At 61.1% G+C, this 27,747-nt stretch overlaps 1 protein-coding gene across 2 annotated transcripts; it reads left to right on the plus strand.

Annotated features, from left to right (window-relative positions):
- Positions 1-26,144, plus strand: NKD2 (NKD inhibitor of WNT signaling pathway 2). Of its 2 annotated transcripts, XM_063604360.1 has the most exons (10): positions 1-279; positions 388-423; positions 690-769; positions 19,703-19,763; positions 20,924-21,051; positions 21,787-21,882; positions 22,308-22,455; positions 22,974-23,058; positions 23,808-23,935; positions 25,226-26,144. In XM_063604360.1, exons 1-10 carry the CDS (start codon positions 255-257, stop codon positions 25,795-25,797), a joined length of 1,359 nt encoding a protein of 452 aa, XP_063460430.1. In that variant the 5' UTR covers positions 1-254; the 3' UTR covers positions 25,798-26,144. The 2 variants fall into 2 exon arrangements, with proteins under 2 accessions (XP_063460430.1, XP_063460431.1); XM_063604361.1 differs by lacking the exons at positions 690-769; positions 20,924-21,051 and having other exon boundaries at positions 8-279; positions 22,286-22,455; positions 25,226-25,936.
- Positions 26,145-27,747: the final 1,603 nt, after the last annotated feature.

The following is a 27,747-nucleotide window of genomic DNA, read 5'->3' on the forward strand; positions in this document are numbered from 1 at the left end:
CGCGCTCAGAGGGAGCCGGGCCGCCGTCGCTGTCCCCGCGCCCTGCGCCCGGTGGCCCCCCACCTCCGCCCCGCGGCCGCACCTGGCGCCCCCTGGCTCCCCCGGCCCCCGCGTGGCGTGGAGCCATCTTCCCTCACCTCCTACCGGAACCCTAGCTTGCTCCCGGCCCATGCGGCCCCCGCGGGCTCCCGGCCCCGGCTTCAGAACTCAGCCCTGCACCTGAGCGCGGGGCCCGGCGGGGCGTGGCGGCGGCGATGGGGAAACTGCAGTCGAAGCACGGTGAGCCGCGGGCCGGTGGGGCGGGAGGGCGGGAGTGCGGGCGGGCGGGAGGGCGTGGGGCCGCCTCTCACTGTCGTTTTCCTCTCCCCGCGTCCCGCCGTGCCGCAGCCGCCGCCGCCCGCAAGCGGAGAGAGAGCCCGGAAGGTGAGCCGGCGAGCCGACGGGCGGGGCGGGGGGCGGCGACCCGGGCCGGGACCCTCAGAGCTAGGAGCCCGCGCGCGTCCTGCCCTGGAGCCAGCGGTGGGGGGACGGGGCCGCGGGTCTCCAGGAGCGCGCGGGACCGCCACGCCTGCCCCTGCGCGGTCTCCAGGCGATGGGGACACAGCGAAGGCGCAGCGCCCGCGGGGCTCACGGCGCGTCTCTTTCCCTCCTCGGTGCGGGTTTCCCGCGCGTCCGCCCCCGGACCGCAGGGGACAGCTTCGTGGCGTCCGCGTACGCGAGCGGCCGCAAAGGCGCGGAGGAAGCGGAGCGGCGCGCGCGGGACAAGCAGGTAGGCGGCGGGGCGACGGCTGGGGTCGCGCTGCGCCCGCGCACCCGCCCGGGGGCAGGGAGCGGTGTCAGAGCTGTTCCTGGTGCCCGCCCGCGGACAGGCGAGACGTGGGCCGCCATGGCCGCACGAGTGACCGGGGGGCCAGGAGAGCCAGTCCCTCCCCAGCCTCCACGACGTCTGGGGCTCCCGTGGGGCGAGCCCTTGCTAGTGTCCCATGCTGAGTGGCGGGTAGGGGAATCGGAATTCCTTGTCCTAGGCTGGGAGCCGTGTGGGGGCTCCATGTTTCGGGCTGGAGGAGCTGGGCGAGTGGGAGGGGCTGGACCTAGACGTCCCGGGCTGGGGGTCCCGGGGAGCGGGAATGCAGTACCCCGGCTGGATGAGCTGGAGGAGTTGGAGGAGAGGTGGGAGCTACAGGCCTGGGGCATCACTGGCCATAGCCTCAGTGCTCAATCAGCAAACATGGCCAGAGTCAGAGGCCTCGGTGCCTCCCATCTCTGGGAGGGGTGACCACAGGCCTGCTAGAGGCTCAGGAGACAGAGGGACATCTGCACAGCTGTGGCAAGGCTGCAGAGACTGCAAGGCTGGCTCAAGACCCAGGCGGCCCTGAGGGTGGGTGAGGAAGGTGCTATGTCCAGGAGCAGAGAACTGTCCAGGTCTGGGGCCCTGGAAGGGTCTGGGGTAAATTAGACCTGCATGTTTGCTGAGCGTGAGAAAGCTAACATTTGATGGTCATCAGTGTCAGTGTGAACTGGATCGGTGCAGACAGCCCCACCAGGTGGCCAGGCCCACACTTGCCCCTTGCTTCCTCCCCCACTGTCCCCAGAGGTCCCCAGACACAGAACATGCCGGGTCACGCAATCAGTTTCCTTTTTGGAAAGACATTGTTCTGGCAGTTGATTAAAAAAAGTTCTGGGTGTGTTTGGAGACATTTTCTGTAGCTCTGTCTTGAGAAGGGGCTTAGGTCTGCTTGGAAATTAACATGCAATAGAGTTAGGATTGGTGCTTCCTGAGAGTGACCATCTAACGCCTGTGATGGTGGGAAGCACGCTGTAAGGTACAGTAAGTTGGGTGGTCCTGTGAGCCTCTACTGGGACAGGGAGACCAGGGTGAGGTCATCCAGGGAGCTGTCCCCACCCCAATCTGGCTCTCTCTGCCAGTTACATTTGCACAGGGGCTTGCTGGTGAGTGGATTGTGCCACTTAGCAGCCAGGTGCTCCTGGTATGATTAGTCAGTGATGTGAGCACCTGGGGTGGGCGGGCGTTCACCTCTCTCGTGGTCAGGGCTTTGGCCGGCCCCTGTTCATTGGCCCACTGGCCTGGAGCCTTCTCCCTGGGAGGCGCAGCACCATGAACCTTAAAATCCCTGAGCCAGCGCCCTCACCATGAAGTGCAGCTCCCAGGGCCATGGGGCGAGGCCGGTGCGCTCTGGAAAATGCAGGTGCTCCTCATGTGACTACGATGTCAGCGTGAGGGCTGCTCGTGGGCGTTTAGACCTGCCACTCTACACTGGGACATTTTCTTTAGAGAATAGCTTGGGAATTGGGGCTTGCTTGGATTGTTACCTTCTAATTTTGCTATCATTTCATGAAAGAAAACTCCTTTCTAAGTTAAAATGAACAAACTCAGAATCAAAGGCTGTCCTGTGAATTAAATACATTTCAGCTTTCAGACAAAAGTGCTGCCTTTCTGTATTTTCCGCCTCTGGCCATGACTCCTCCCACCTGGCATGGAGACCCCAGGGCCCAGGTGCGCCCTCACCTGGCCAAGTGCCCTCCCTGCCACATTGCTGTTCCTCTCACCTGGCACCTGTTCCCCCTGCGACAGATCCTACTGAGGTCCAGGAGAGTCGCGGCCACCACAGCAAAGTGTCCCTCTGGCTCTCACCTTCTTCTTTTGTGTTGTCCAGAGCCTCGCCCATCGTCCTTGTCCTCCCAGGTGGTATCCACTGAGGAGGGCCAGTCCTGGGTCACCCAGGGCACCCCTCGTGATGCCTGGCTGAGGCCAGCGAGGGGACTCACTCCTTCCCTTCTCCAAAGTCCACCTCCTGGTTCCGTGCGAGGCATCCTGGGTGCCACAGAACGGTGGCAGAGAACCTTGTGGAGATTGGGCGCCCTAAGAGCCAAGACCTCCAACCTACCCTCTCTCCCCAGCCCACAAAATAACACAAATGAGATTGGCTATTATTAATTCCCTGTGAGCAATGCTGGCTCCTGCCTCTGTACGTGTCTGAAAACACCAACAGCAGCACTTTCCCAGACAGGTGTGTCTCTGCACCCCCGACGTGGCTCTCCCTGGCGACTCTGCGGAGCGCCACTCTTTGCTTTTGGCGGGACCCGCAAGGCTTCATCACCGAGTATCCCTGAAGGGCCAGGGCCATGGGATCACTGGTGACGGTGCCGTGAAGGTCTGGAGAGTGGATTGTGAGGGATCCGGAGTCCCTGGGGATGTGCGTGGGTGAGGAGTGGTGCCATGGTGGCAGTGCACTTGTGTGGCTGTTTTTCAAAGTGGTAGTGACTGCAGGGAGGATGGCTTCAGGCCTGGGAACAGGCTGCCCCTGCACACTCACCCTCACCATCTGGTCTGCGAGACTAGCTTTAATTTCTACAGCGCTCCCTGAGGCTGGCGGAAAATGGTTCTGAAGACAAGAGTCACTGTTAACTGGAATGTTGTTGTGAATGGAGCACAGGCTTCCATGAAGTAGTGCTGAGGAAGGTGCGCTGGGGCTAGCTCCAGAGGCAGCATATTGTAGCGAACACTCGTGACAGACCAGCCAGTGCGTGGAGGAGGCCGTGGCCCTGGCCTGCACGGGGGGCTCTTGCCCACATCTGCAGGAGGCAGCAGGCACGGCTCTGACTGGCCCGTCTAGGGCAGGTCCCAGCTTACAGGAGGCACTCGCCAGTCCCATCCCCATGCCACGGCCCTTCTGAGTGTGCCAACATGGTACATGTTTCCTGGAAGGGAGCCAGGAGGACTACAGTCGCAAGACCTGCTGGCTCTGTCCAGGGCTGAGCTCCAGGCCAGGGCCCAGGCCTTCACCTGCACTGGCCTCTGGCTTCCAGCAGCAAACTCCATCTGCCCTCAGCATGGCCTTGCTCACGGGAACTGGGCTCAGCCCCACTACATGGCTTGACGCCTTCCGACTGGAGCCAGCCACAGTGCCCCAGAGGCTCATATGCCTGCAGCTGGCCTTCCCCCAGAGGCAGGGGTGGGGCTGCCCCTTCCCTGCCCCTCCTGGCCACCCAGGAGCCAGCGCTCACTTGTCCTCTGTGGGTCCAGAGAGCTGGATGTGGCAGTGGGATGCCCAGTTCTCGGTCAGTGGGAGCAGTTTCTTGTAGAAGATCCTGGAAAATTCTTCATGGCTTCAAGCACAGTCTGGACGCTACCGCATCAACACAGAGATGCAGGGTGGGGGCAAGATACACATTTGCAGGAAAGACTCGGGCCAGTGCACGTGCGCCCAGAGACAAGGCAGCGTGGACCATACTCTGCTTGGTGCTCGGCCACGTGCCACACAGAAGGAGAGGTTGTGGGTGCCCAGTCCACCCTGCTCTGCATTTGGGGGTGCAAGCCACTCCAAGATGTCCAGGAGAATGGCAGCTTCCAAAGGGAGCAGGGGCGCCTGGGGATGCCTCCAGCACAGACTCTGAGGGCCAACCTTCTGTCTTCTGTGACTCATGTTCCGGGACCCTGTGTCCTCATGGAGCTGAGGCCCACGTGGGGCTTTGTGTCAGAGCCGGCGGCAGCTGCAGTGTGTCATGGCTGCCCTTTGCTTTCTTTTTGGTGCCCTCTGTGTGCCTGGCCCTTGGATACAGGCAGCCGTGTTCCTACCCTGGGATGTGGCCCGGCCATGTGGCGAGGCCAGCACAGACATGCACAGAGGCTCAGGCACAGAGGGAACCGAAGGGAGTTGCCAGGCCACCTGGTCATCACCCCTTGTGGGAGGCGTCGAGGTCACCTCTGGGCATGACACCTGATGCCCAGCACCTGAGAGCCATGGGACGGGTTGGACACCGTGTATGTAGTTTCTGTGCCAGCCTGGGCCTTGGGCCCACTGAGGGCTGTGTGTGCGCCCAAGCTCTCCACCAAGCCGCAGGCATCCCCTGTCCTGCAGCAGGGGCTCTGGGGTGCTGACTGGGAGAGCGTGCTGACTGGGAGAGCGTGCTGACTGGGAGAGCGTGCTGACTGGGAGAGCGTGCTGACTGGGAGAGGCTGCTGCCGGTGCCTGGCCATGAGGTTGGGCCAGTGGATCTGTGTTGCCCATGGTGGAGGCCGGAGGCTGGCCAGTGGCGTGATCCTGCCCGCTCGGGTCACTGCACCTGGACAGTGCAGATGTGCATTCTCAGTGTCGGCCCCTGCGTCTGTGAAGTGCATCCTGAGAAGCCCTGCATATGGACCAGGCAGGTGTCTGGATGGAGGCCCTGGAGCACAGAGCGTCCCTGCCACAGGGCCTTGGGCTAGAGCTGGGGGTTTCACAGACGAGGCCATCTGGGGCAGCTGTCACCCCTGGACTTCCAAAACAGCTTCCTGAAGCTAAAACTGCCCATTTTGCTGCTGAATGAGCTGAAGTTTTAGATTTCTGCAGGTGAAAGAAGACAGGCGGCTGCACCCTGTTCTCCTCAGTGGGCTGAACCACCATGGGAAGCCTGGTGCTGCTCCGTCCTCCTTCCTTCCTACTTGTGGCTGAGTAATTTGAATTTCTTTGAGGTTTTCATCTTGTTTTGGCTAAAGAGCTTACATCTTTCCTTTTCTTAAAAAACCCAGGCTGGTTTGCAATCCTCGGAAACCAATCATCAGCCCTGCAGCTTTGGGCCGCCGTATGCCTGCATTAGGGGGTTGGGGGTCCATCAGACGCACACGCGACTCCTGGGAGCCGCGGGAACTGTGGCTGGTGCCGGCCGAGGCAGTTGTGCCAGAAAGGGCAGGGCCGTCTCGAGTACCCATCCACGAGTGCCCTTCGGTGCACTGGGCCCCTGCTGTGCATGCCTCCCGTGTGAGCAGCAAGGTGATGGTGAGATTGGAAGTGCAGTTTCATCTGCCTTTTAGGAGTGGCTGGCTCTCCTTTGCCCCTGGGTGGCCACCGCTTGTTCAGAGCTGGCAGTAAGTCCGTGGCAGCCCCAGGTCCAGGCCCCGACTGGGGGAAACACGCACCTTGCCACTGTCCTGTCTAGGCTAGGGTTGGGGGTTCGGCTCTTTCTAAGGAAGCCAGGAGTCTGGGCCAAGGGCTCCTGTCCTCCACCCCCGCTTTGCGGCCAAGGGATACCCACCTGGTCAGCCCCGACAGAGGCTGTGAACGAAGTCCTGGTCAAAGACCATAGTTGGGAGCCACCATATGGCCGTTTTACGTGTGGCCCCCTCGCCAGCACCAGGTTTCTGTCATCCCATCGTTAGCAGAGGCGGCTTGCAGGGTGGCTTGACAGCCTCTGGACCCGGCTTCGGACCCGGTGCTGCCACTCACAGCCTGGCCACATCCCTCATGCCTGGGCCGCCTGCTTCCCCTTGTGGTCCTGCGAGGAAAGACAAAAGGGACAGCTCCACGCTCCATAAGGCCAGGCAGCGAGGGCCACCTGGAGAGCAGCCAGGTGTGGCCGGGCCCCTTCCTGGCCTTTTGCCCCAAGTGCCGGGGTGCTGCAAGCCAGAGGGGTGCGTGAGTCCGTGAGCTTGTGCCAAGATGCTGCGGGCCTGATCCGTACTGCACAGTCATCTGAGCTGTCAGCAAGCTCTCACTGGTTGGCAGTGCCCACAGCCTCCCTGGCGTGGCCAGGTGTGGTGGGAGCAGAGGCCAGTGGGTGGGAGTGGGGTCCACTGTCCTTCCTGTAGAGAGGAAGCCTCTGGCCTCCTGGCTGCTGTTCTTGAGTTGGCAAAGCCACACTTTACGGAAGCAGTAGTTCTTGAAGCCAGACACACCTGAATTTGGAGTTGCCCAGCCTACCCCAGAATTTGTAGACAGCTACCTGCCAAATCACTGGGTCCCTGGAGCTCTGAAGGCTGAGCCCTATATCCTTCCTGCAGGGCTCTCAGACAGATGCCTGCATCAGAAACTCCCTGGGTTATGACGAAAGGCCTATGACACCCCTAGGGAGTTGGGGAAGCCTCAGGAGCATCAGGAAGCAGGAGCCACTGCTGGGGTGAGGTCAGCATTTAGGGGCGGTCCTGCCCGCACATGCTGCTGCCAGCATTTCAGGGTGGGCTGCTCCCAGCAGGACTGCAGATCGGCCTGTCCGTGTGTGGAACCCGAGGGGGCCTGTGCTGCGTCCTGGGGCACTCATGCTGGAGGGTTCCTGTGGCTCCGTCCTCTCACAGGTCTTACCAGCCGTGGCCCCTCTCCTGTTGGACTTGCCTTCCTGAACATGGGGAGGGGTCCCGAGCCCAGGACCCCTAATCAGTTCCAAGGGCTCCAGAGCTTTCAGTCTCTGCCACCTTCTGAGCCGTCGTCTGTCACAGATTACGACCGTCAGCTGTCCCTGGAGGTGCGGAAGGAGCCCTTCCCGCGGGGCTGCTGGATTAACGCCGGAACCATGGGGAGCAGAAGGCGCGGTGTGTGAGAGGGGTCTGCCCAGGTAGCAGGATCCCCCCCGACACCGGACACTCCCCAGCGTGGGGCGGAGCTCGTGGTGCTGGCCGGGAGGGACACACGGTGCTGACCTGGCTGCCGCCTCTGGGCTGCGAAGCCTGGACCTGCTGGGACAGGAAGCTTGCAGAGACCCCGATCCGCTCTCACGGCGAGCTGCACCCGTGCTGGCTGATGGGAGCTTTAATCTGCTTTCATGTTGGCAAATACTTGGCAGGGCACCCTTTGGCAGCCTTTCACGCTGGCGTGAAACAAATTGGGTCTGTTCGATCCTGTCCTGCGCAGAGCTGGAATTCACTGGTGGTGATGGCCAGCCCTTGGCAGCTGTAGGGGGAGGGTTTGTTTTCCTTTTGTTCTGCAGAATTTTCCAAGGAAATAGTAAATAGTTTTGCGCACCAAAATCAGAGAAGCTAAAAAACACGAAATATTGTAATACAAACATTCAAATTGGAGATTATTTTAATGGTAAGTGTCTTGGCGGATTTGGACTGAGAGCCTTGCCAGAGGCTGATGGAAACGGGGGTCCCTCCTTGCTGTCTCCGGTGAGGTTCTCCGTGAGGCACTCACGTCGGTAGCTGGCAGGACCCTCCAGGGCTCCCACCTGCCCTTAAGGCCGTGGTCCTGCGTGGATGTACTTCCAGGACGAGGCCTCTCACATCCGCTAAGGGGGACATGACAAGAGCTACAGCTGTTTTTGGATAACAGAGCCTACCCCATCCTCCTTTCCACAAAGGATAACAGAGCCGACCTCACCCTCGTTCCCACAAAGGATAACAGAGCCAACCTCACCCTCCTTCCCACAAAGGATAACAGAGCCGACCCCATCCTCGTTCCCACAAAGGATAACAGAGCCGACCTCATCCTCGTTCCCACAAAGGATAACAGAGCCGACCCCATCCTCCTTCCCACAAAGGATAACAGAGCCAACCCCATCCTCCTTCCCACAAAGGATAACAGAGCTGACCTCATCCTCGTTCCCACAAAGGATAGCAGAGCTGACCCTATCCTACTTCTCACCAGGACGTGCCTGGACATGGTGCAAAGCTGCTGCCCCTGGTGGCCTCCCTGCTGCCCCGGGGACGTGGGTAGCCTGGCTCTCTGTGGCTGGCGTCTGGGCCTCAGCGTCCTGGGGTCCTCAGAGGGACCCCATGTCCCTCTGCCCACCATCACCGCCTGCTCTCTTGGCTGCCCAGGTGCACCCAGCTCAACTGTCCCGAGGGCCTGCCAGCTGTCCCAATGGCCAGGTCCGTGTGCCCTGCACCCTTCAGGGCAGCCACTCATGCCTGAGACCAGCCAGTCCCAGACAGAGCTGGAGCAGGGGCCATTTCAGTGGCCCTGATTTTGCTCCTGAGGGCTGTGGTGTAACACGAAAGAACGTTGCTGTAGGCTTCCGGCTGTGGGATTCCGGGGCTGTCTTTGCCTTGCGCTGCTGGATAGAGCAGGACCTGCACCTCTGTTTGTCACAGGCTTGTCCTGGGCACCGCCTCAAAAGGAGGAAACAAAAACAGAAGGGCTGAGTCCCGGAGCCAGGACCCCAAACCAGAAGTCCCTCCCAGAGCCCGCAGCCCCACCACGGGGCCGCCCTGCAGCCCCACCACGGGGCCGCCCTGCAGCCCCACCACGGGGCCGCCCTGCAGCCCCACCACGGGGCCGCCCTGCTGCCCCAGGGCCTGAGCTGCTTTCTGGATGCTGAGAGAACCGGACAGTGGCTGCTGGAAGGCAGGCCTGGAGGGCTCTGGGTGCTGGGGTGCGGGTGAGGCCGGGCATGGGTGCAGGCCTGTGGTGCTGGGGTGTGAGAGATGCTGGGCTGGAGTGTGGGAGAGGCCAGGCAGGGGTACAGGGCCCGTGGTGCTGGGGTGTGAGAGAGGCCGAGCTGGGGTGCAGGGCCTGTGGTGCTGGGGTGTGGGACAGGCCAGGCAGGGGTGGGGGCTGCCACTTGATGTGGGCATCAGGACAGTGTGTGGTGAGGAGGCATGGAGGAAGCGTGGCCCCCCAGAGGCTTCCAGGCTGGGCAGCCACTGCAAAGGCCCTGAGGCAGGAGTAGGCCTGGAGGATGGGACGGTAGCAGGCAGGGGCTGCGGGAGACACAGCGGAGGAAGAAGAATGGCGGCCCCCACCCATCTCCCTCTGCCAGAAGGAGCCACGGGCACAGCCTACAGGTGTGCACTGGTCTCTGTGCTGTGGGAGGCCAGACCTGGTGTCTGTGAGGAGCACCACAGCTGCAGGCCTGCCGGATGACCCTCGGGTGACACTTTGGGGTGGAAGACCCCCCCACCCTGCGAGCCAGGTTCCTCGGCTCCGAGCCCCGTCCTCACATCTGTGGAGCAGGTGGGGCCACTAGCAGGGGCTTCTGGCCCTTCCTCTCCTCCCATTGATTTGTTGAAAGTGATTTAGGTTTTCTGTAAAACAAAGCGGACATGGGCCCGGGGAAGGCGCTTGCGGGTATTTCATGAGCTTTTCCAGGCCTGAGACATGTTTTAGGTGGCAGCGGGCTCACGTGTGTTGGAAGAGACTGGTCACAGGGCGACTCAGGGGCTTGCGCTCAGACGGTGACGCCCAGCCCCCTTGTCCCCAGGGTGACAGGGAGAGGTGGTAAGAACTGGCAGCTGCCCACAGGCTGAGCCGAGCCCAGCAGAAAGGCCCAAGGCCGGAGCACAGAGGTGGCCTGGATGCTTCTGGCCGGTGGTCAGGACCCTGCCAGGCCTTGCTTGGAGGCATCTTGTGTGTGAGGGGAGCCCTGCCCATGCCAACCCACCTAGCTGTGCCCAGGGGAAGCCGCCCCAGAGGCCCATTCTCGGGGTCCGTTTGCCTGTCGTGGGGAGAGAGTGGCGCAAGCTGGGCCCACGGGGAGGAACATCCTTGGCCTCCGAGAGGTCAGAGAGCACCATCCCTGCTTTGGGGCATCTAGGGGAGCAGCAGGTGGGGACGTCACGCCTCTGTCCACAGCGCAGTCTGGGAGACTCAGAGCCCTGTTGGTGAGTCCTGGGTCAAAGGGCACAGCGACCAGGCCAGAGCGTCGCCTTCCCGCTGTCCCCGTGGCGGGGCTGTGATTGCCTCTAGCTTTAGTGACCGGGGCAGTGGTCCTGGCTGCCTGCACCTCCCCTGCCAATTATACCCCCTATAGGCGCCCCCCTTGCCAGCTGCTCCTCTTTTGCGGTTGGAGTGACCCCAAGACGTGCTGTAAGGGTGTCTTTGTGTGCGGCTCAGAGCTCATCCCGAGAACCCTGCAGCCTCCGGGCCTTGGATCCGGCGCCCTTCCTGAGACGAGATTGTGTCCCGTAACAAAGATGCGCGTGGTCTTCTCTGAACAATTTTTACCTCTCACGCGTGGGTTCTCACCGCTCTCCCCTGAGAGTGGGCTGTGGCTTGTGTGGACGGCAGCCGCCAGGCATAGCCCCTGCCCCCTAGAGCCCTCTGCAGCCTCGGCCAATAGCAAAGCCGCAGGTGGCCACTGGGCCCTCCTTTCATCTCGTGGAGCCCCTCGCCAGCCACAGCAGGGCCCTCGTGGAGGTTCTGAGATTGTCGCGTGCAGGGAATGTGACAGGGGTGCTTTAGAGAAAGAAAAGGCCTTGATTACTTGTTTGAGTAGCTCAGTCCCCAGCGTCAGGAGCTGTAATCAAATATAAGCCCCTCCACCAGCATTTTCCACTGTTTCTCTCTGGTAAGGACATCGATGTTGCATGTTCACATATGGTGTCTTCCAAATTAGAAAAAAGAAAACCCTGAAACGCAGCAGGGTTCTTTCCAGCTTTGGAATTAATCTTCCTTTGAAATAGGAAACATGAGGCTTTAATATGAATGAAAGAAAACAAAAACGTCCGGTGGGTTTTTCCCGGGGAAGAATTCAGATAGAAGTGGATTCGGGTCTGCTTTCAATCCCAGTGGAATTCAGCCTCCTCTGAGTGGCGCGGTTGAGGGTGCAGCCGTTCGGAAGTGCAGGGCCCGAGTCGTGGTTTTATTTTGTGTGTTCTGCGATCTGGATGGTAAGCTGAGGGTGGCAGCTGCATTTGGCAGGTTTTCCTTTTTCTGTGACATTGGGGATCATTAGCTCTGAAGACAAAGACAGTAGCAGGCGTGACTGGGAGAAGAAAATTAGGCGTGCGGATGAGTTGTGAAATGGTTGTCTAACATTCAGTGTCAGCACTTCAGGAGGCTGAGAGTTGAAGGCAGGGAATAAAGTTTCGGCAGAGTTTATGATCACGCCTCTATTATCTGGGCAGAGGCACACATGTATATGTAGGTGTATGTATGATGTGTTCACATATGTGAGTACACACGGGTATACATACATATATACAGGTTACACACACATGTACGTAGGTCTGTATTTAATACCTGAGCTGAAAACATTGCAAGGCACCTGCTCTCCACCCCCAGCCCCTGGTCACCCTGCTCAGCCTCAGCCACACCTGGCTGACGATGGAGACTCTGGGAGGCCTGTGGGTTCCCATTCCTGAGCCAAGGTGTGGGCCCAGTGGCGCTCACGGCTTCCCCCTCCCATCCGCGTCGGTTAATGCGGGTAAAGTGCTCCCTGAGTCCCTCTCTCCAAGCGTGGGGAGAGGGAAGCTCGGCTGCCTGGTCGTAAAGCCAGGTCTTGCTGACCATGTGTTGCTTGTCTTTTTTTTTTTTTTTTTTTCTGCATGTGTTTTACATTGGGGTTAATTTCATGGGCAGGGCAGCCCTGGGCCTGTCCCTGTAACTCATCTCTTCACTTCCACGTGTAAGGATGCCCCGTGGGTTGGGCTGGGTGCCCCTTGACCCCTTGGTGTGGTCAGTCGTCCCCTTAGGCTGAGCGTCCACCCTCGTGGCAGGGGTGGGCCCTGCAGAGACCCTCCCTGGGCTTAGGGCGTTTACTGGGTGAGGGGGCGGATGCCAACACAAAAGCCCTGTAGTGAGGGAGTGAGGGGCGTGGGTAGTGTGGCACCTCCACGTTTTCCCATTTAAACAATCCAGATGATGAAAAGCTGCTGTGAGGCAGGATGAAGAGGGAGACAGAAACATTTCTATTTTCTGATCTTGTAGGAAGTTAAGTCGCAGCAGAACTCTGGCTTGTGAGGACATCTGAGTATTTTAGGAGACCTTTTGACCCCAAAGTTACTGCTTTTCTAGGTATAAATTTCACATGTGGTTATTAAAAGATCTCTCAAACCCAGAAGAACCGATGGGCAAAATCTGCAAATGCCTCTCAGATATGGAGGCTCCGTCTGAATGTATCTAGGGCTTATGTGGGAAGCCCGGCTCCCCTGCCCGGTCTCCCCGGCCCCCCACCTCCCAGCCCCTCTGCTCCTCCCGCTGACCCGGCCCCCCGCCCCTCCACCCACCCACCCATCCCAACCCCTGCCCCCCACCCAGCCCCCCCCCCCAGCCCCTCCCCACAGGGCCTCAGTCTCATAGTCCTTAAATCTTTCACTTTAGAACCAGAAGTTCAGAATAGCAAGCACAGCCTGGAAGGAACTGGCGCACAGTGTTGCTGTAGCCTTTCTGGGCCCCAGCTGCACATGTGTCGGAATTATTAAGCCCATAAAACTACATTGTCACATCTGAAACTGTTTAGCCATTGAAACCGAGACTTTGACTTCAAAGCCGGCTGCGGGGTTTCCAGACAGGCGCGCTGGCGGATCACCTTGAAGTCAAATTCCATCCTATGGCGGCCGGCAGAAGTGGGCCCCCGGCACCTCCTTGTAAGAAAACACTCTCTTCCGCAGACGCCGGTGGCAGGTTCCCCCCTCCCACGGTGACATTTTGGAGAGGCTTCTTTGCATCTGAGCTCCCAGCAGGGTTGAGGCGGATGGGGTGGTGGTCTTTGCATTTAAAGAGCCTTGGAAACCACTGCTCCCCACCAGGCCCCACGCCCTCTGCCTGCTGCTCCGGGCCCCTCCCCCAGGGCCGCCTGCAGCCTGCTGCGACCAACCCCCGGCCTCCTTCCCTGTTTCCTGCTGGCCTCATCTTCCACCTTGTCTCATAAGGTGCCCTCCCACCCTCCCCCTACCGCCAGTCGAAACGGGGTCCTTGCTGTCCTTCAGCCCCAGAGCCTGCACCCTTGACCTTGCTGGCCCCTGTCCACCAGTTGCCAGTGGCGCTGTCCCTGTCCCTCCCACCCGCTGCGGGTGTCCCAACCCATTGTCCCTGCTCTTCCCACCCGCTGTGGGTGTTCCAGCCCTTTGTCCCTGCTCTTCCCACCCGCTGTGGTCGTCCCAGCCCTTTGTCCCTGCTCTTCCCACCCTCTGTGGGTGTCCCAGCCCGTTGTCCCTGCTCTTCCCACCCGCTGTGGGCGTCTCAGCCCGTTGTCCCTGCTCTTCCCACCCTCTGTGGGCGTCTCAGCCCGTTGTCCCTGCTCTTCCCACCCGCTGTGGTCGTCCCAGCCCTTTGTCCCTGCTCTTCCCACCCTCTGTGGGTGTCCCAGCCCATTGTCCCTGCTCTTCCCACCCGCTGTGGGTGTCCCAGCCCGTTGTCCCTGCTCTTCCCGCCCGCTGTGGGTGTCCCAGCCCGTTGTCCCTTCTCTTCCCACCCGCTGTGGGTGTCCCAGCCCGTTGTCCCTTCTCTTCCCACCCGCTGTGGGTGTCCCAGCCCGTTGTCCCTTCTCTTCCCACCCGCTGTGGGTGTCCCAGCCCGTTGTCCCTGCTCTTCCCACCCGCTGTGGGTGTCCCAGCCCGTTGTCCCTGCTCTTCCCACCCGCTGTGGGTGTCCCAGCCCTTTGGGTTCCTTGGGATCCAGACATCACCCTCAGCCTTTTCCTGAGAGGCCCAGCTCCAGCCCGTGTGCCATATCCCAAAGCTCCCCTCCCTGAGCCACCTGCCAGGCACTCACTTAATTCTACCACGTCCAGCATCCTCCCAGCCCCCGAGGCAGGAGGTCACTGCTGGCCTGGACGTGGCCTTGGTCCTGCCCAGCCGCATCCCAGGTGCCTCCCGAGTGCCCTGAGGTGGCGGTGGCTGCAGCCTAAGCTTGGCAGGCGCCCACCTTGCTCCTCACCACCTGGCATCCTGCCTGAGCCCCACAAACTGGCCCTCGATGCCACGACAGCCCCGTAATTCTGGCAGCCTTGGGCCTGGCAGCCCAGTTTGTAGGATTAGCCCTGCAGAACAGGGTGGCCACAGGGGTGTCAGCAATGACCACAGGACATGGGCCAGGCTGTCGCCCCGGCCCTTCTTTCCAGCTCCTGGGGGCCCCCTGGGCACAGCTCCAGAGCCACTGCTTGACCTGCCAAGGACAGGGAGGTGCACCGAGGCCATTTCCCCAGTGGCAGAAACTTCGAGCCAGGGGCTCCACCCGACAGGGCCGTCCCCACCACAGTGCAAGGTGGCCGAGGCGCTGGGGAGCTGGGGTGCAGCCTGGGAGGTGCCTATGGATCCAGGGGTGCCAGGTGCTGCTGGTGGCGATGAAAGCTGTAGGAGAGGCCCATCCTGTGTCGGGCGGTGCAGGAGCTGCGCCTTCTGGATAATGTCCCAGACTTGGGGCTCCACACCCACTCCAGAGGGACCCGGGAGCCCCGAGGTCTGGAAAATGCTGCCCGCCACGCCCACCCAGTTCTCTGAAGCCTTCCTCTCTGTCTCTCTCCTCCCTCCCTGCTCCCTCTCCTCTGCCTCGGCTCCCATCACCTCCACCCTCCCAACTCGTGGGGAGACGTTGGGCTCCAGGGGATGCTCCCAGCCTGGTCTCCTGGACACGCCATGACCTTTGCCTGTTGATCGGGGTTGGTATTTCTAGAACCCTAGACCAGGGTTTAGGTCGTGTCCCAGAGGGCCGTGACTTCACTGTGGACACCCGTGTGTTTCCCACCGGGCGTTCCACCAGAGCTGTGGCCAACAGCTGCCCTCACGAGGCCCAGAAGGGGACAGCGCCTCCTTGTATTTGCGAGACCTGGGAAAGGTGCCTGGCCGTGCCCACCTGTCCACTGGGAAGAGGACATCACCCGCTCCAGGTGGCTCCCAGAGGTGCCTGCACCGGCACTTCCAGGTTGAAGGCCATCAGGATGATACCTGTGGTGCAGCTGCCTGGCGCCTCTGCAGGGGTTCCGACAGACGGGGTGGCTCTGGGGGGCAGTGGTGCTCCAGCTGCTGGGCGCTACCGAGCGCTGGCACATGGGGAACACACTCCTTTTGACTTTTCCAAGGAAGCTGGGGGTTGAGGTTTTGTGAGCGTCTCTCCGTGCCTGGCCGCCTGTGGAGGCTGTGGTTTGCATCTTACCGTCTGGGCTGGGACCAGGACGGGGGCTGGGTGCTGGGAGGACAAAGAGCTCAGCCCGGTGCCTGTGGTGGGGATCAGATGTCCTCACTGTCGTGGCGGGGACGTGGACAGTGGCCTCGGGGCGGTTGGCTCACAGACCAGGGTGGCCTTCCTGAGCATCCTGTAGGGCCATGGGACCTGAAGCAAAGGCCACCTGTTGTTGACGCCGTGTGACAGACGCCTGCTGCTCATGCAGCTGCGAAGCTATGGGTTCTGGTCCCGGAGGCCTCCGTGGGTTGGGGTCAGACCCTCCTCCCAAATCTGAGGTGATGCTGAGTGAGGGAGTGGGGTTGAGCTGCTCAGGCAGATGCGGCTGCTTTCCTTATGGGATGAGGCCCCACGGGGCAGGCCCACGGTCGGGTTCCCTGTCCTCCCAGGGGCCAGGAGAGCCCCCGGCATCGCAGGAGGATGCCATGGGCGGGGGGGGGACAACGGGCATGGGGAGGTCTGCAGGCCAGCCGTGGGGTCCCTGCTGACATGGAGGGTTCTCAGGGATGCAGAGCAGTGGGACAGGCACCCCAAACCGGAAGTGCAGCTGGGACAGGAAGGGGGGCGGAACAGGTTGGGGGGTCACAGGAGGGTCTCGCTGGGGACAGGGCCAGAGGGATTGAGGGGGAGGGTTGGGCCCTCGGGAGGGAGTGAGGGTAGGGTGGGTCCTCAGGAGGGCGAGGCCAGGTGGGGGCTGCATCTCAGGGAGGGGCGCCCGCCCTGGGAAGCTGAGGCTTTGGTGGGTGCCGGGGCACATTGGGCCAGGCCTGCTGGGATCCCGTGTGCGGACTTGGCCTCTCAGAAAGTCTTCCCAGTGGGGAGGGGCCGCACATCTGGCCAGCGGCCCGGGGGCAGGTTTTATAAGTTGCAATTAAAGCTCTTGGTCTTCTAGTTAACCGAGGTAGCGTAGATTAAAGGGCAGTTTTATGCACCCAGGACAGATCTGATGAAATCACCAGCCACAGAGATTGGAGTGGCTTTGACTGCAGATGCTTATTTTTTCCCGTTTGATCCTCCCTGCATCTCAGAGGTAGCTGTTGACGTGGGTCTTAGAGAAAACACTGTGCGTTCAAGCGCTGAGAATTCTAGGGCTGAGGTATAAGGGGATATTTTTTTAATGTGGCTTTCCTCTGTGTTAGGAACTCAGTCATGGGCTGGTTGGTGTAGTATTGGCTGGTTGATACAGCGTTGGCTGGTTGGTGCAGCGTTGGCTACGTGGTGTAGTTTTGGTTGGTTATTACAGTTTTTATTGGTTATTGTAGCTTGGCTGGTTGGTGTAGCGCGCGGAGCGTTTCCAGACATCAAACCACGGGTCTGTGCAGATTCTGTCTTGAACAGCTGCGCCCCTCCTTCTGCCACCCCGTGCATTTAGACTCCTGTCTGTAACCAGTGAAATCCCCCACAAGTGCGCTCAGAATTTTTAGAAACACGGCACGGGCTGCGTTTGCATTTTCACTGTATTAGCTTCATGCGTGGAGTGTGTGATGCGCTGTTTCTCACTTGACATGTTCAGCAAATCGTGGGAAACACTTAAAAATCCTTAAAAAATACTCCACCCCGTCCAACCCGCCGCCCGCTGCCCGTCCTCAGGAGCCACCGCACCTCCGGCTCCTCTGAGTTCTGGCACTTTCCAGGAAGCCACTGCTGCTGCCCCTCATCTGGGCAGCCATGTGGCCTCCATGAATGACATCCAGACAGCGATGTGGCCTCCATGAGTGACCTCAGTTAAGGCTCTTTAGCAAGGAGTGCTGTGCGCGCCGGCCCTTAGGCCCCAGGGCACCTCACTGCTATCTGTAAGGAGGCTCAGGGCACCCAGCACCGTGCAGGAGGCCTGAGCTCTGCCTGCTGGTCTGATGGGAGGTGAACTGGGTGCCTGAGGGGGGATTGTGGTGGGTGGGGGACTGAGAACCCTGGGGGCTTCACCACACAGGTCCCCTGCACCCTCCCCACATCCCAGAGGAGAAGGTCTGGGCTGGAGCTCCCAAGGGTAGACAGGGATGCCTCGGGGCACCCACCTCAGCATTTAGGGTCACCTTCCCCTCCCAGCCCTCCACAGTGGCAGTGCCTGCATCCTTCAGCCTGGGCGTTGGTGGTCTTGGCTGCCCCCCTCCACAGTGACAGTGCCTGCGTCCCTCAGCCTGGGCATTGGTGGCCTTGGCCCCCCTCCGCAGTGGCAGTGCCTGCATCCCTCAGCCTGGGCGTTGGTGGCCTTGGCCCCCCTCCGCAGTGGCAGTGCCTGCACCCCTCAGCCTGGGCGTTGGTGGCTTTGGCCCCCCTCTGCAGTGACAGTGCCTGCATCCCTTAGCCTGGGCATTGGTGGCCTTGGCTGCCCTTATGACACCATTTCTGTCGGCAGCCACCTCCAAGCACCTGCACGAGTCCACCTGAGGGGCTGTAGAGCTTCTGGTATCTGGTCCATCCCACGAGGATTCTGTGCCCATGGGGGCTGCAACTCTGGGGCTCTGGGCACCGCTCTGCACTCCACGGAAGCCCACGACTGCAGCCTCACCCATTATTCTGATTTTGAAAAAAATAAACAAATAACCACAGCCTGGGTTTTAGAGATGATTTGGTTTTATGCCAGCGTCCACCTGGACAGAGCTTTTCCCTCACAGCGGTGCCTCCCTGCTGTGTGGATGTACAAAGGCCTCGCCGGGGCTGGGCTCATAGGGCCCCTCAGGCTGCAGCAGCCAGTCCCGGAATGTCGGGACTGCAGCCCCCAGGAGGGAGGCCTACTTTTTAATAATCAGCTGTTTTGTTTCTTATTAAAATGAGGGCAAGCTCTCCTGCCTCCCGCTGGGAGCTGCCCACCCTGCCTTGGCACCACCCTGGGCGGCCGGCAGGAGACCTCAGCTCCGGGGGGCCCTTGGCTCAGCCACAGGGAGGGCTGGGGGCCTGGGTCTGACTCAACAATATTCAGCCTCGGCAGCGTCACCTTAGTGCTCATGTGTGGATGGGGGTCTGGTCCCTCTCTCCCCACCCAAGGTCTGGGGTGGCAGCTGGCCAGCCTGGAACCTTCCACCATACCCTGTTTGGACCCTGGCCAGTGACCACGGTGGCAGGAGGTGCTTGGGGGGGTCCAGGTGCCCTCGAGGGTGACCCTGCTCAGCCTCCTGCCTGGGCCAGACTCCAGGAACCCCAGGGACCCCGGCAGGGCAGACAGCCCCATAGGAGGTCAGAAGAGATGAGGGGCACATGACCCCTGGTCAGGAGGAAGGGATGAAGCCGTGGGGACCGTGAGGGCAGTCCCAGCTGGGCAGCCCTGGGGTCCTGTGTCCACCCACGGAGACACCAACTTGGCACCAAAGTCATCTCCAGGGTCAGGCTCTGGCCGTCCAGGTGGATGGGACTGAGCTCTGTGCTGTATCTCCTTGTGGGCTCTCCACGGCTTTCCAGGGGCTCTCCACGGCTTTCCAGGGACCTGGAATCAGAAGCAGAAACACAGCTGCCCATCCCTCCCGCCCGCCTGCCCGAGAGCTGCCTGCTCTCAGGAAATGCTCCAGGGCGGTGTGTGCTGGGCCAAGGGGCTGCGCACCTCCAGCACTGCGCAAGGCCCCTGCCCTGACCACAGTCTGTCTCCTTCTCTGTGTCCTCAAGGCTGCAGATTATTCATGAGAACCATGTGAGCTTCGGCTCAGCTGAAACACCACTGGGATGTGTTTGAAGTTTTTCCCCATTTTCCGTAACTGGTCTCGGCCGGCAGCCCTAGAAGAGGCGTGTTGGGGTCCTGGGCAGCCATGCGGGCAGCGGCTGGAGTCCTCGTGTCAGGCTCCAGTGGGCAGTGCTGGGAGCAGGCCCCAGAGCGAAGGGGCAGTGTGTCTCCTCTTGCATTTAGGGTAATCCAGCATGGGGGCCCTGGCCAAGGGGATCCCCAGGGCAGCACTGACTGAAGGGGTCGTTCCAGGCAGCTGCGTCTTCCACCTGGAAATGCTTTGGGGAACCTGACAACACGGGAATGTCTGTGTGTTTTGCTTCCTAAAATCTGAGGCTGAGTGGGGCACGAAGGGTTGGTGTTTCTGGACCCAGAGATTGAGACGCCCCAGGAGGCCTGAGGCGAGTGTCAGGCTCCAGTCCAGCCGCCCAGAGCTCCTGCCCGTCTCCCGCCTGCCCACTGAGCTATGTGGCCACTGACTGCCCCGTTCTTCCTGCAGGAGCTGCCCAACGGGGACCCCAAGGAGGGGCCTTTCCGGGAGGACCAGTGTCCCCTACAGGGTGAGTGCAGCTCCCGCAGCCCTCCCTCCCCAAACTCACAGACTTCATCCCGTACCAAGGCAACGCCGAAAACCACCCTTAAAACAACCCCATGTGCGGAGCGAGGGCACTTCCCAGGCTTAGACACACTTTGTTCTTAAAGAGTGCATGGCAGCACAACTCACAGGGTCCTCGCTGGACTGGCAGCTGCGATCTGGCAGCGGAGACCAAAAAGGCCCGTCCCATGGGCAGAGCCCTAAGCGTTACCTTTATGTATTCGGAGTCTCTGTGAGCCTGTGTTTGTGGATGGGGGTGGCTCTGTAGAAAGGGGACCTGTGAATTTTCAAGTTAGCCCTGGGCTGGAGGATGTGTGAGATGCTGGCCCAGCCTAAGTCACTGCCACGCGTGTGTGCCTCAGTGGCACCAGTCCTACCTGTGGCGCGTGGCAGGTCAGCACTTGGCTTACCTGTGGGTCTGTGGGAGGGTGCTGGGAGGCCAGCCAGCAGGGCCACCTTCGGATGGCTGCTGAAGCCGAGAGAGGCACCCAGACCGCCTCAGTGGGAAGGCAGGCCCAGAGCATTGTCCCAGCTCAGGCTCGACGTGCACCTGTCTGCAGGTGCTGAGCCCGGACAGTCCCACACTCCTATCCTGGGGACGCGGCTTGCAAGTGCTGGAGAATAATGGAATAATTGTGCCCCAGAAACCAGAGGGCTGTTCATCCATCCTGCCCAGAGGCTGGGGGGAGGGGGCCGCCTGTTGACACACTCAGTGCACAGGTGGCCTGCGTGGCCTGCGGGCTCAGTGCTAGGATTCTGGAGTGGAGGGCCATAGGGACTGTGTCTATGGGGAGGGGGCCCGATGATGACACAGGGAGCATCTCCTGGAGGCCCAGGCTATGTTCCCCTATCTGTGCTCCTCGGAGTCTGCTGCACCCCCAGCTCTGAGGTAGTGGTTGCAGTCGGGGGCCACCGTGAGCTGGTGAGAGGAGGGCACACCGGGCTGTGGCTGGCCGGGATAGGGCCTCCCTCCCCTCCGCAGGGGTCCCAAGATCGGGCTCTCAGCTCAGGCCCGTCTGGACAGGATCATGGTGTGGTGAGGGGAGAGCAGCGAGGGCCCCCAATGGCAGGCCACATCCTCCATGTGCCCTCTGCTAGCCCCTTCGCCTCCTCTTGTCCCCCTAGTGGCACTCCCCCCTGAGAAAGCTGAGGGCCGCGAGCAGCTGGGACAACTCCTCAGCACAGATGACGGAGAGAGGGCAGCAAACCGCGAGGGCCCGCGAGGACCGGGCGGGCAGCGCCTCAACATTGACGTGGGTCTCTCTCCGGCCTCACTTGCGGGAACACGTCCCTGGGGCCGGGGGCTCAGGGACAGGCATGTGTTGCCCTAAACTGGGCATCTGTGGACACGGCGTAGTTCACTCAGTCTTCCCCACAGTTCACCCCGTTTAAGGCATTGAAGCAGAACTTGAATGTGCAAGCCAAAGTCAGCAGGAGCCAGAGAGTGCAGGATGTTGCTGTGAATTTGGCCAAAACTGACTGGTCTGGCATTAAATAACTTGAGCCGCGTTCCCAGCCTTGGTGCCCTTGGCACTACAGGAGTAATGCCAAAGCTGACTTGATGGACAGCCCGACTCTCTGCCCGCTGGAGGCAGGGCACAGGGCTTCTGTTTCCCAGGAGGGCTCAGGGAGGAGTGGGGTCTCCGTGTCCAGTCAAGATTTCTGGAATTGACAACACTTGACGGCCAGTGTGTCCTCTTCTCCTTCTGGGTGACGTGGAGTGCTTGCATGAGCTGAGATAGGTGTCACTGTGGGGGAACCGAATCACAGGGCACAAAGCTGGGTCCCCCCAAGGAGGGCTGGAGCTGGGCAAGAAAGGGTCTGCTGGTTCAGGGCTTGAGCTCCAGCCACGCTGCCCTCTAGGCTCTGCCTTTCCCAGCTGGCAGGAGGGACCCCTGGGAAAGGCCCCAGAAGATCCTTCCCCCTGTGGAGTTGGGCGTGTTGGCGTGGGTAGGAGGCGAGGTCCCAGCCCCCGCGTCCCCCCACAGGCACTCCAGTGCAACGTCTCGGTGGAGGAGGGCAACCGTCAGGAGTGGACGTTCACGCTCTACGACTTTGACAACTGCGGGAAGGTCACCAGGGAGGTAGGTGAGCTTGTGTTTGCGTCAGGTCCACAGTAGTAGACAGACGGGGCAGACAGACTGTGCTGGCCTCGCGATACCTCAGGGGGCAGGAGGGGACCTGCCTGCTGCGCGGTCCTCATGCCAGCTGGGCTTGCGTCTCCCCGGGGCCCAGTTCACGTGTGTTTCTGGGCCGAGCCTGCGCCGCCCATTTCTGCGGCTGTGCTTCCCACACGGCAAGGCTGCCCTCAGGGCACTGGAGGCGCTCACAGGGCCACCTGGGCAGACCCAGGCTGCTCCGAGAAGATGCCTGTGTTGGTTCCTGAGGTCTGTTGCTGGATGCAAGGATGGCATAGGAAGGGGCGGGGGCCGGATGTGTTTTCTGGCAGGGAGGGCGGGTGGCATCCCCTGGGGTCTGCTCTGTCAGTGAAACTGATGCCGGGCCCCAGGACATGTCCAGCCTCATGCACACCATCTATGAGGTCGTGGATGCCTCGGTCAACCACTCCTCGGGCAGCAGCAAGACCCTCCGTGTGAAGCTAACCGTCAGCCCTGAGCCCTCCAGCAAGAGGAAGGAGGGTCCTCCTGCTGGCCAGGGTGAGTGAGGCCTGGGCACACACAGAGGACCCTACCCAACATTGGCAGGGGCCTAAGCTGTGTGCGCGGGACAGGGAGGGACAAGTGAGTGGATGGAGAAGTGAGTGGGTGAATGGATGGGTGAGTGAGTGAATGAGTAAGTGGGTGAGTGAGTGAGAGAGTAAGTGGGTGAGTAAGCAGATTAATGAATGAATGAACGAGTGAGTTAATGAATGAGTGAACCAGTGAGTGAGTTAATGAATGAGTGAACAAGTGAGTTAATGAATGAGTGAACGAGTGAGTTAATGAATGAGTGTTAATGAATGAGTGAATGAGTGAGTGAATGAGTGAACGAGTGAGTTAATGAATGAGTGAACGAGTGAGTTAATGAATGAGCGAACAAGTGAGTGAGTTAATGAATGAGTGAACCAGTGAGTGAGTTAATGAATGAATGAATGAGTGAGTTAATGAATGAGTGAATGAATGAGTGAATGCTGAATGAAGGAGGGAGGGAGTGATGGCAGGACCCCCCCTTTCAGACCGGGAGCCCACCCGTTGCAGGATGGAGGGTGAACTGGCAGAGGAGCCAAGGGTGGCTGACAGGAGGTTGTCTGCACACGTCAGGTGAGGGCTGGGGCGCCAGGGTGGGGCTGTGCCTTAGGCGGGGGCACCCTGGCCACACCCCTGCTTGCCACAGGCCACACACCATCCTCTAGGTCAGACCTGCTGGGGGCACCTGGTCCAGCAGCTCTGTGGGGCATGGGCCCTTCCAGCATCTGGCACCCTGGCTGAGCTGGGCCCCCAAGTCTGTCTGAGCAGAGGGCTTTCAGGGGCAGCAGCCACAGCAGCCTTGACACCCTCAGTCTGGACTTGCTGTGGCTCCACTCAGCAGCTTTGGGGGCAACAGGGCTGGGGGTAGCTGGGGCAGTGGCTGAGGGTGGCTGGGGCAGTGGTTCGGGGTGGCTGGGGCAATGGCTAAGGGTGGCTGGGGTAGTGGCTGGGGATGGCTCAGGCAGTGGCTGAGGCAGTGGCTGGGGGTGGCTGGGTGGCTGGGGTGTGGCTGGCGCAGTGGCTACAGTGGTCCCAGAGTGGTGATCAGGTGCCACTACAGCATGAGCCACTCCCTAGAGCACCTGCGGCTCTGGTGCCTGGGAAGGAGTTCACAGGGTTCTGGGGGTCGGCCGTGACCTTGTTTCTCTGGACAGCACTTGACTGTCTGTGCCCAGGCGTCCACTCTCCTTCCTGCTCTGCGAGGAGGTGGGTGCCGGTCAGGATGCACCCCGGACCCCTGCCGCCTGCTGTAGGCACCCCGTCATCAGGGGTGCGCCACCCAGTCTGTGCGGGGGTCACGCCCTTCTCTGTGCTCCAAGCAGGAGGCCCAGTACTGACCCCCAGCCCTGCTCGGAGCGGGGGCCCTACTGCGTGGACGAGAACACGGAGCGCAGAAACCACTACCTGGACCTCGCCGGGATTGAGAACTACACGTCCAGATTCAGCCCTGGTAGGTCCTGGAGGCCACCCTGGGCGCGAGGCCCTGGCTGTGGGTGCCCATTGAAGGTCTTGATTCCCACAGCCCTGAGTGCAGGGGGCCCCTCCCTGCCCCGCCCCGCCCCACCCCACCCCACCCCACCCCACCCAGGACGGCACCCAGGTCCTTCCACAGCTACCTGTTGGTCGTGGCTGCCTCCTGGCTACCTGTTGGTGCCGCCTGAAAGCAAGGCGGGCGTCCCGTCCAGGTGTGTGTATGTGGTGGGTGGGGGGGTGCCTGGTTGAAAGTGAGATGGAAGACATTGGGTTTGCATTCAGGGAAACCCTGCCTTGGGGTGAGAAGTCAGTATTTTAGGGTGGAATCACCAGCTCAGTCAGCAGAGGGGGTCGTCCAGTAGTGTGGATGGCCGGCAGTGTGGACAACAGGCAGTGTGGACGGCAGGGCAGGCAGTGTGGACAACAGACAGTGTAGACAGCAGGCAGTGTGGATGGCAGGCAGGCAGTGTGGACGGCAGGCAGTGTGGACGGCGGGCAGTGTGGATGGCAGGCAAGCAGTGTGGACGGCAGGCAGTGTGGATGGCAGGCAAGCAGGTGGATGGCAGGCAAGCAGGTGGATGGCAGGCAGCATAGATAGCTGGCAGCCTGCCCAGCACACGTTTATTTCCGACTAGCAGCACCCCTATGTGGCCTGCATGGAGATTCTTGTACCAAAGCCCAGGCCACTCCCCAAGGGCTGGGGCCAAGTCCCTCTCATAACCCCGGCTTCAGGAGTCCCCAGGGGCAGGAGGGGTGGAGCTGGATCAGGGTCATGGGGGCTCAGTGTGCTGTGTGCTGACCCTGCCCTCCTTGGCCGCGCTCTGCACAGGAGCTGCACCCTACAGGGCTCGCACTGCACATTGTGAAGGTGGCAGTCCTGAGTCCTTCTCAAATCTATTTTGTAATGAGGGTTTAGGGGATGCGAATCCTGGGGGCGCCCTCCCTGATATAACCTGGCTTTCTGCCACGGCGCCCCAGGCAGGGTCTCAGCTGTGCGAGAAGAGAAGCTCCACTCCCAGGACACACAGTGGGGACAAGGCTAGAGGAGTCGGCCTTTGCAGGGAGCTGTGGAGCCAGGCAGGTCACCCACAGTGGCCGGGCCCCTTCCCTTCAGGGCTGGTGGCCGTCTGACTGCAGACTTGGCTAACAGACTGGCCTCAGGTGGGAACCCTGGCACAGCTCTTCCAGTGGGCCCTGGGCCGTTTCTGAGGAGATGGGAACCTGAGCCTGCACTCCCAGGGCCTCACACTCTGACCTGTGTCCGCAGGGTCCCCTCCTGTGCAAGCCAAGCAAGAGCCCCAGGGCAGGGCCTCGCACCTCCAGGCCCGGTCCCGCTCCCAGGAGCCAGACACACATGCCGTACACCACCGCAGGTCACAGGTGCTGGTGGAACACGTCGTGCCAGCCTCGGAGCCTGCTGCCCGGGCCCTGGACCCGCAGCCCCGGCCGAAGGGGCCGGAGAAGCAGTTCCTCAAGTCCCCCAAGGGCTCCGGGAAGCCGCCTGGGGTGCCAGCCAGCAGCAAGTCCGGGAAAGCCTTCAGCTACTACCTGCCGGCCGTCCTGCCGCCCCAGGCCCCTCAGGACGGCCACCACCTCCCGCAGCCCCCACCGCCACCCTACAGCCACAAGCGGTACCGCCAAAAGGGCAGGGAGGGCCACTCGCCACCCAAGGCCCCACACGCCCAGCCTGCCACAGTGGAGCACGAGGTGGTGCGGGACCTGCCGCCCACGCCAGCAGGAGAGGGCTACGCAGTGCCAGTGATCCAGCGGCACGAGCACCACCACCACCACGAGCACCACCACCACCACCACCACCACCACCACTTCCACCCGTCCTAGCGCCACTGCCAAGCACACCTCACTCCCAGCACACCATGGCCCGCGACCTCAGGGCAGGGAGCAGAGCAGCTGCCAGCTGTGTGCCCATGGGGAGCCCATCCCCCCCCCACCTCCGACAGCAAACAGCAACTGACTGCAGGTGCTGGCATGATGGAGGCGGTGCACCTTGGACACGTGGACAAGGCCCAGGCGCCCTCTGCTCTTCTGCCCTCGATGCCACATGGCGGTGAACACATCTGAAGCCACTACGTTTCCCGGCTCTAAGGCTCGTCTGTGTAACCCATAAAACCTGCTTTGATTCCAAAATGAGGCCCTGGAGTGCGCAAGGAGTGCCCGGATGCTTGGGGTGGGTGTTCCTCCCGGGGCTTCAAGGGGTGACTGCTGTAGGCTGTCCCAGTGCGAGGCCGGGAGCAAATGGAAAAGCTGAGGCTTTGCCTGGCTTGTGCATCATGAAGTGAGAGGGGACAGGGCCGGCGGGGGGGAAGCAGCTTGTGCTTAGCAGGGAGCATCCGCGGCTCCCCGCAGGAGGCCAAGCAGCAGAAGGCAGCAGTGCTAGAAAGAGAAGTGCCAGAGTAGGGAGTGCAGACCAGCGAGGAGGGGCCACAGGGCACACGGGGAGCCCACACCAGTGAGGAGGGGCCACAGGGTACAGGGGGAGACCACACCAGCGAGGAGGGGCCACAGGGCAGCATGCGGCGGTGGAGGTAGCCCCTGGTCCCGGAGCCACAGCAGCTCAGGTGCATGCAGGATACAGTCAAGGCGGGGAGGGGCAGGGCGACAGATGCTGGGGAGAGGCAGAGGCTCACACTGGGTGCGGCTCAGAACACGGGTACTTGCACATTCATGGTCCCAACACTCACGGGGCGACTTCTGTCACATGTCAGCTTTGGAGAAAGGTGTGTCCTGCAAGGGTCAGGAGACGGTTGCAGGCCAGAAGGACGTCCCAGTGATGTTTTGGAGTCTTGCAGCCTGCAGGGGTCCATGTGGTTACCCCGAACAGGAACCGTGGGGGTGCTTTCCGGGACCCAGGGGGCCCGTGCCAATGTTTCTGAGTCTTGGAGCCTGCAGGGGTCCACGTGTTTACCCTGAACAGGAACGTGCGGGTGTTTTCCAGAATCTGGCGAGGCCGTGCAGCAGTTTTGCATTTACATTCCTTGTTTTGTTTTTAAGGATAAAGCGGTGCTGGGTGGGGTCTGTGGGAGGGGTTTGAGCCACGGCGGAAGATCCCTGGTGAATGGCTTGGATGTTTGTTCTCTCCAAGTCTCATGCTGGGACGTGATCCGTGGTGCTGGGTGGGGTTGTGGGAGGGGTTTGAGCCACGGCGGAAGATCCCTGGTGAATGGCTTGGATGTTTGTTGCCTCCATGTCTCACACTGAGACGTGATCCGTGGTGCTGGGTGGGGTTGTGGGAGGGGTTTGAGCCATGGCGGAAGATCCCTGGTGAATGGCTTGGATGTTTGTCGCCTCCAAGTCTCATGCTGAGACGTGATCTGCGGTGCTGGGTGGGGTCTGTGGGAGGGGTTTGAGCCACGGCGAAAGATCCCTGGTGAATGGCTTGGATGTTTGTCGCCTCCAAGTCTCATGCTGAGACGTGATCCGGGGTGCTGGGTGGGGTCTGTGGGAGGGGTTTGAGCCACGGCGGAAGATCCCTGGTGAATGGCTTGGATGTTTGTCGCCTCCAAGTCTCATGCTGAGACGTGATCCGCGGTGCTGGGTGGGGTCTGTGGGAGGGGTTTGAGCCATGGGGACAGATCCCTGGTGAATATGGCTTGGCGCCCTTGCTGTGGTGATGAGTGAGCTCTCATTCGGTGTTTGTGGGAGATCTGGTTCTTTAGAGCAAGGGCCACAACCCCCAGGCTGTGGACTGCTACTGGTTTGTGGCCTGTTAGGAACGGGCTGCACAGCATGGGGTGGGCGGTGGTGAGGGAGCATGAGTGCCTGAGCGCCGCC

Source organism: Pan paniscus, chromosome 4 (genome assembly GCF_029289425.2).
Source record: "Pan paniscus chromosome 4, NHGRI_mPanPan1-v2.0_pri, whole genome shotgun sequence".
Classification (NCBI taxonomy): domain Eukaryota; kingdom Metazoa; phylum Chordata; class Mammalia; order Primates; family Hominidae; genus Pan; species Pan paniscus.

Excerpts from the sequence above, each read along its gene's own strand:
- NKD2 (XM_063604360.1), top strand. The coding sequence starts at position 255 with ATGGGGAAACTGCAGTCGAAGCACG. Across the intron at positions 424-689 it reads GCGGAGAGAGAGCCCGGAAG|GGGACAGCTTCGTGGCGTCC; the intron begins GTGAGCCGGCGA and ends CCCGGACCGCAG. Across the intron at positions 23,059-23,807 it reads AGGTTGTCTGCACACGTCAG|GAGGCCCAGTACTGACCCCC; the intron begins GTGAGGGCTGGG and ends TGCTCCAAGCAG.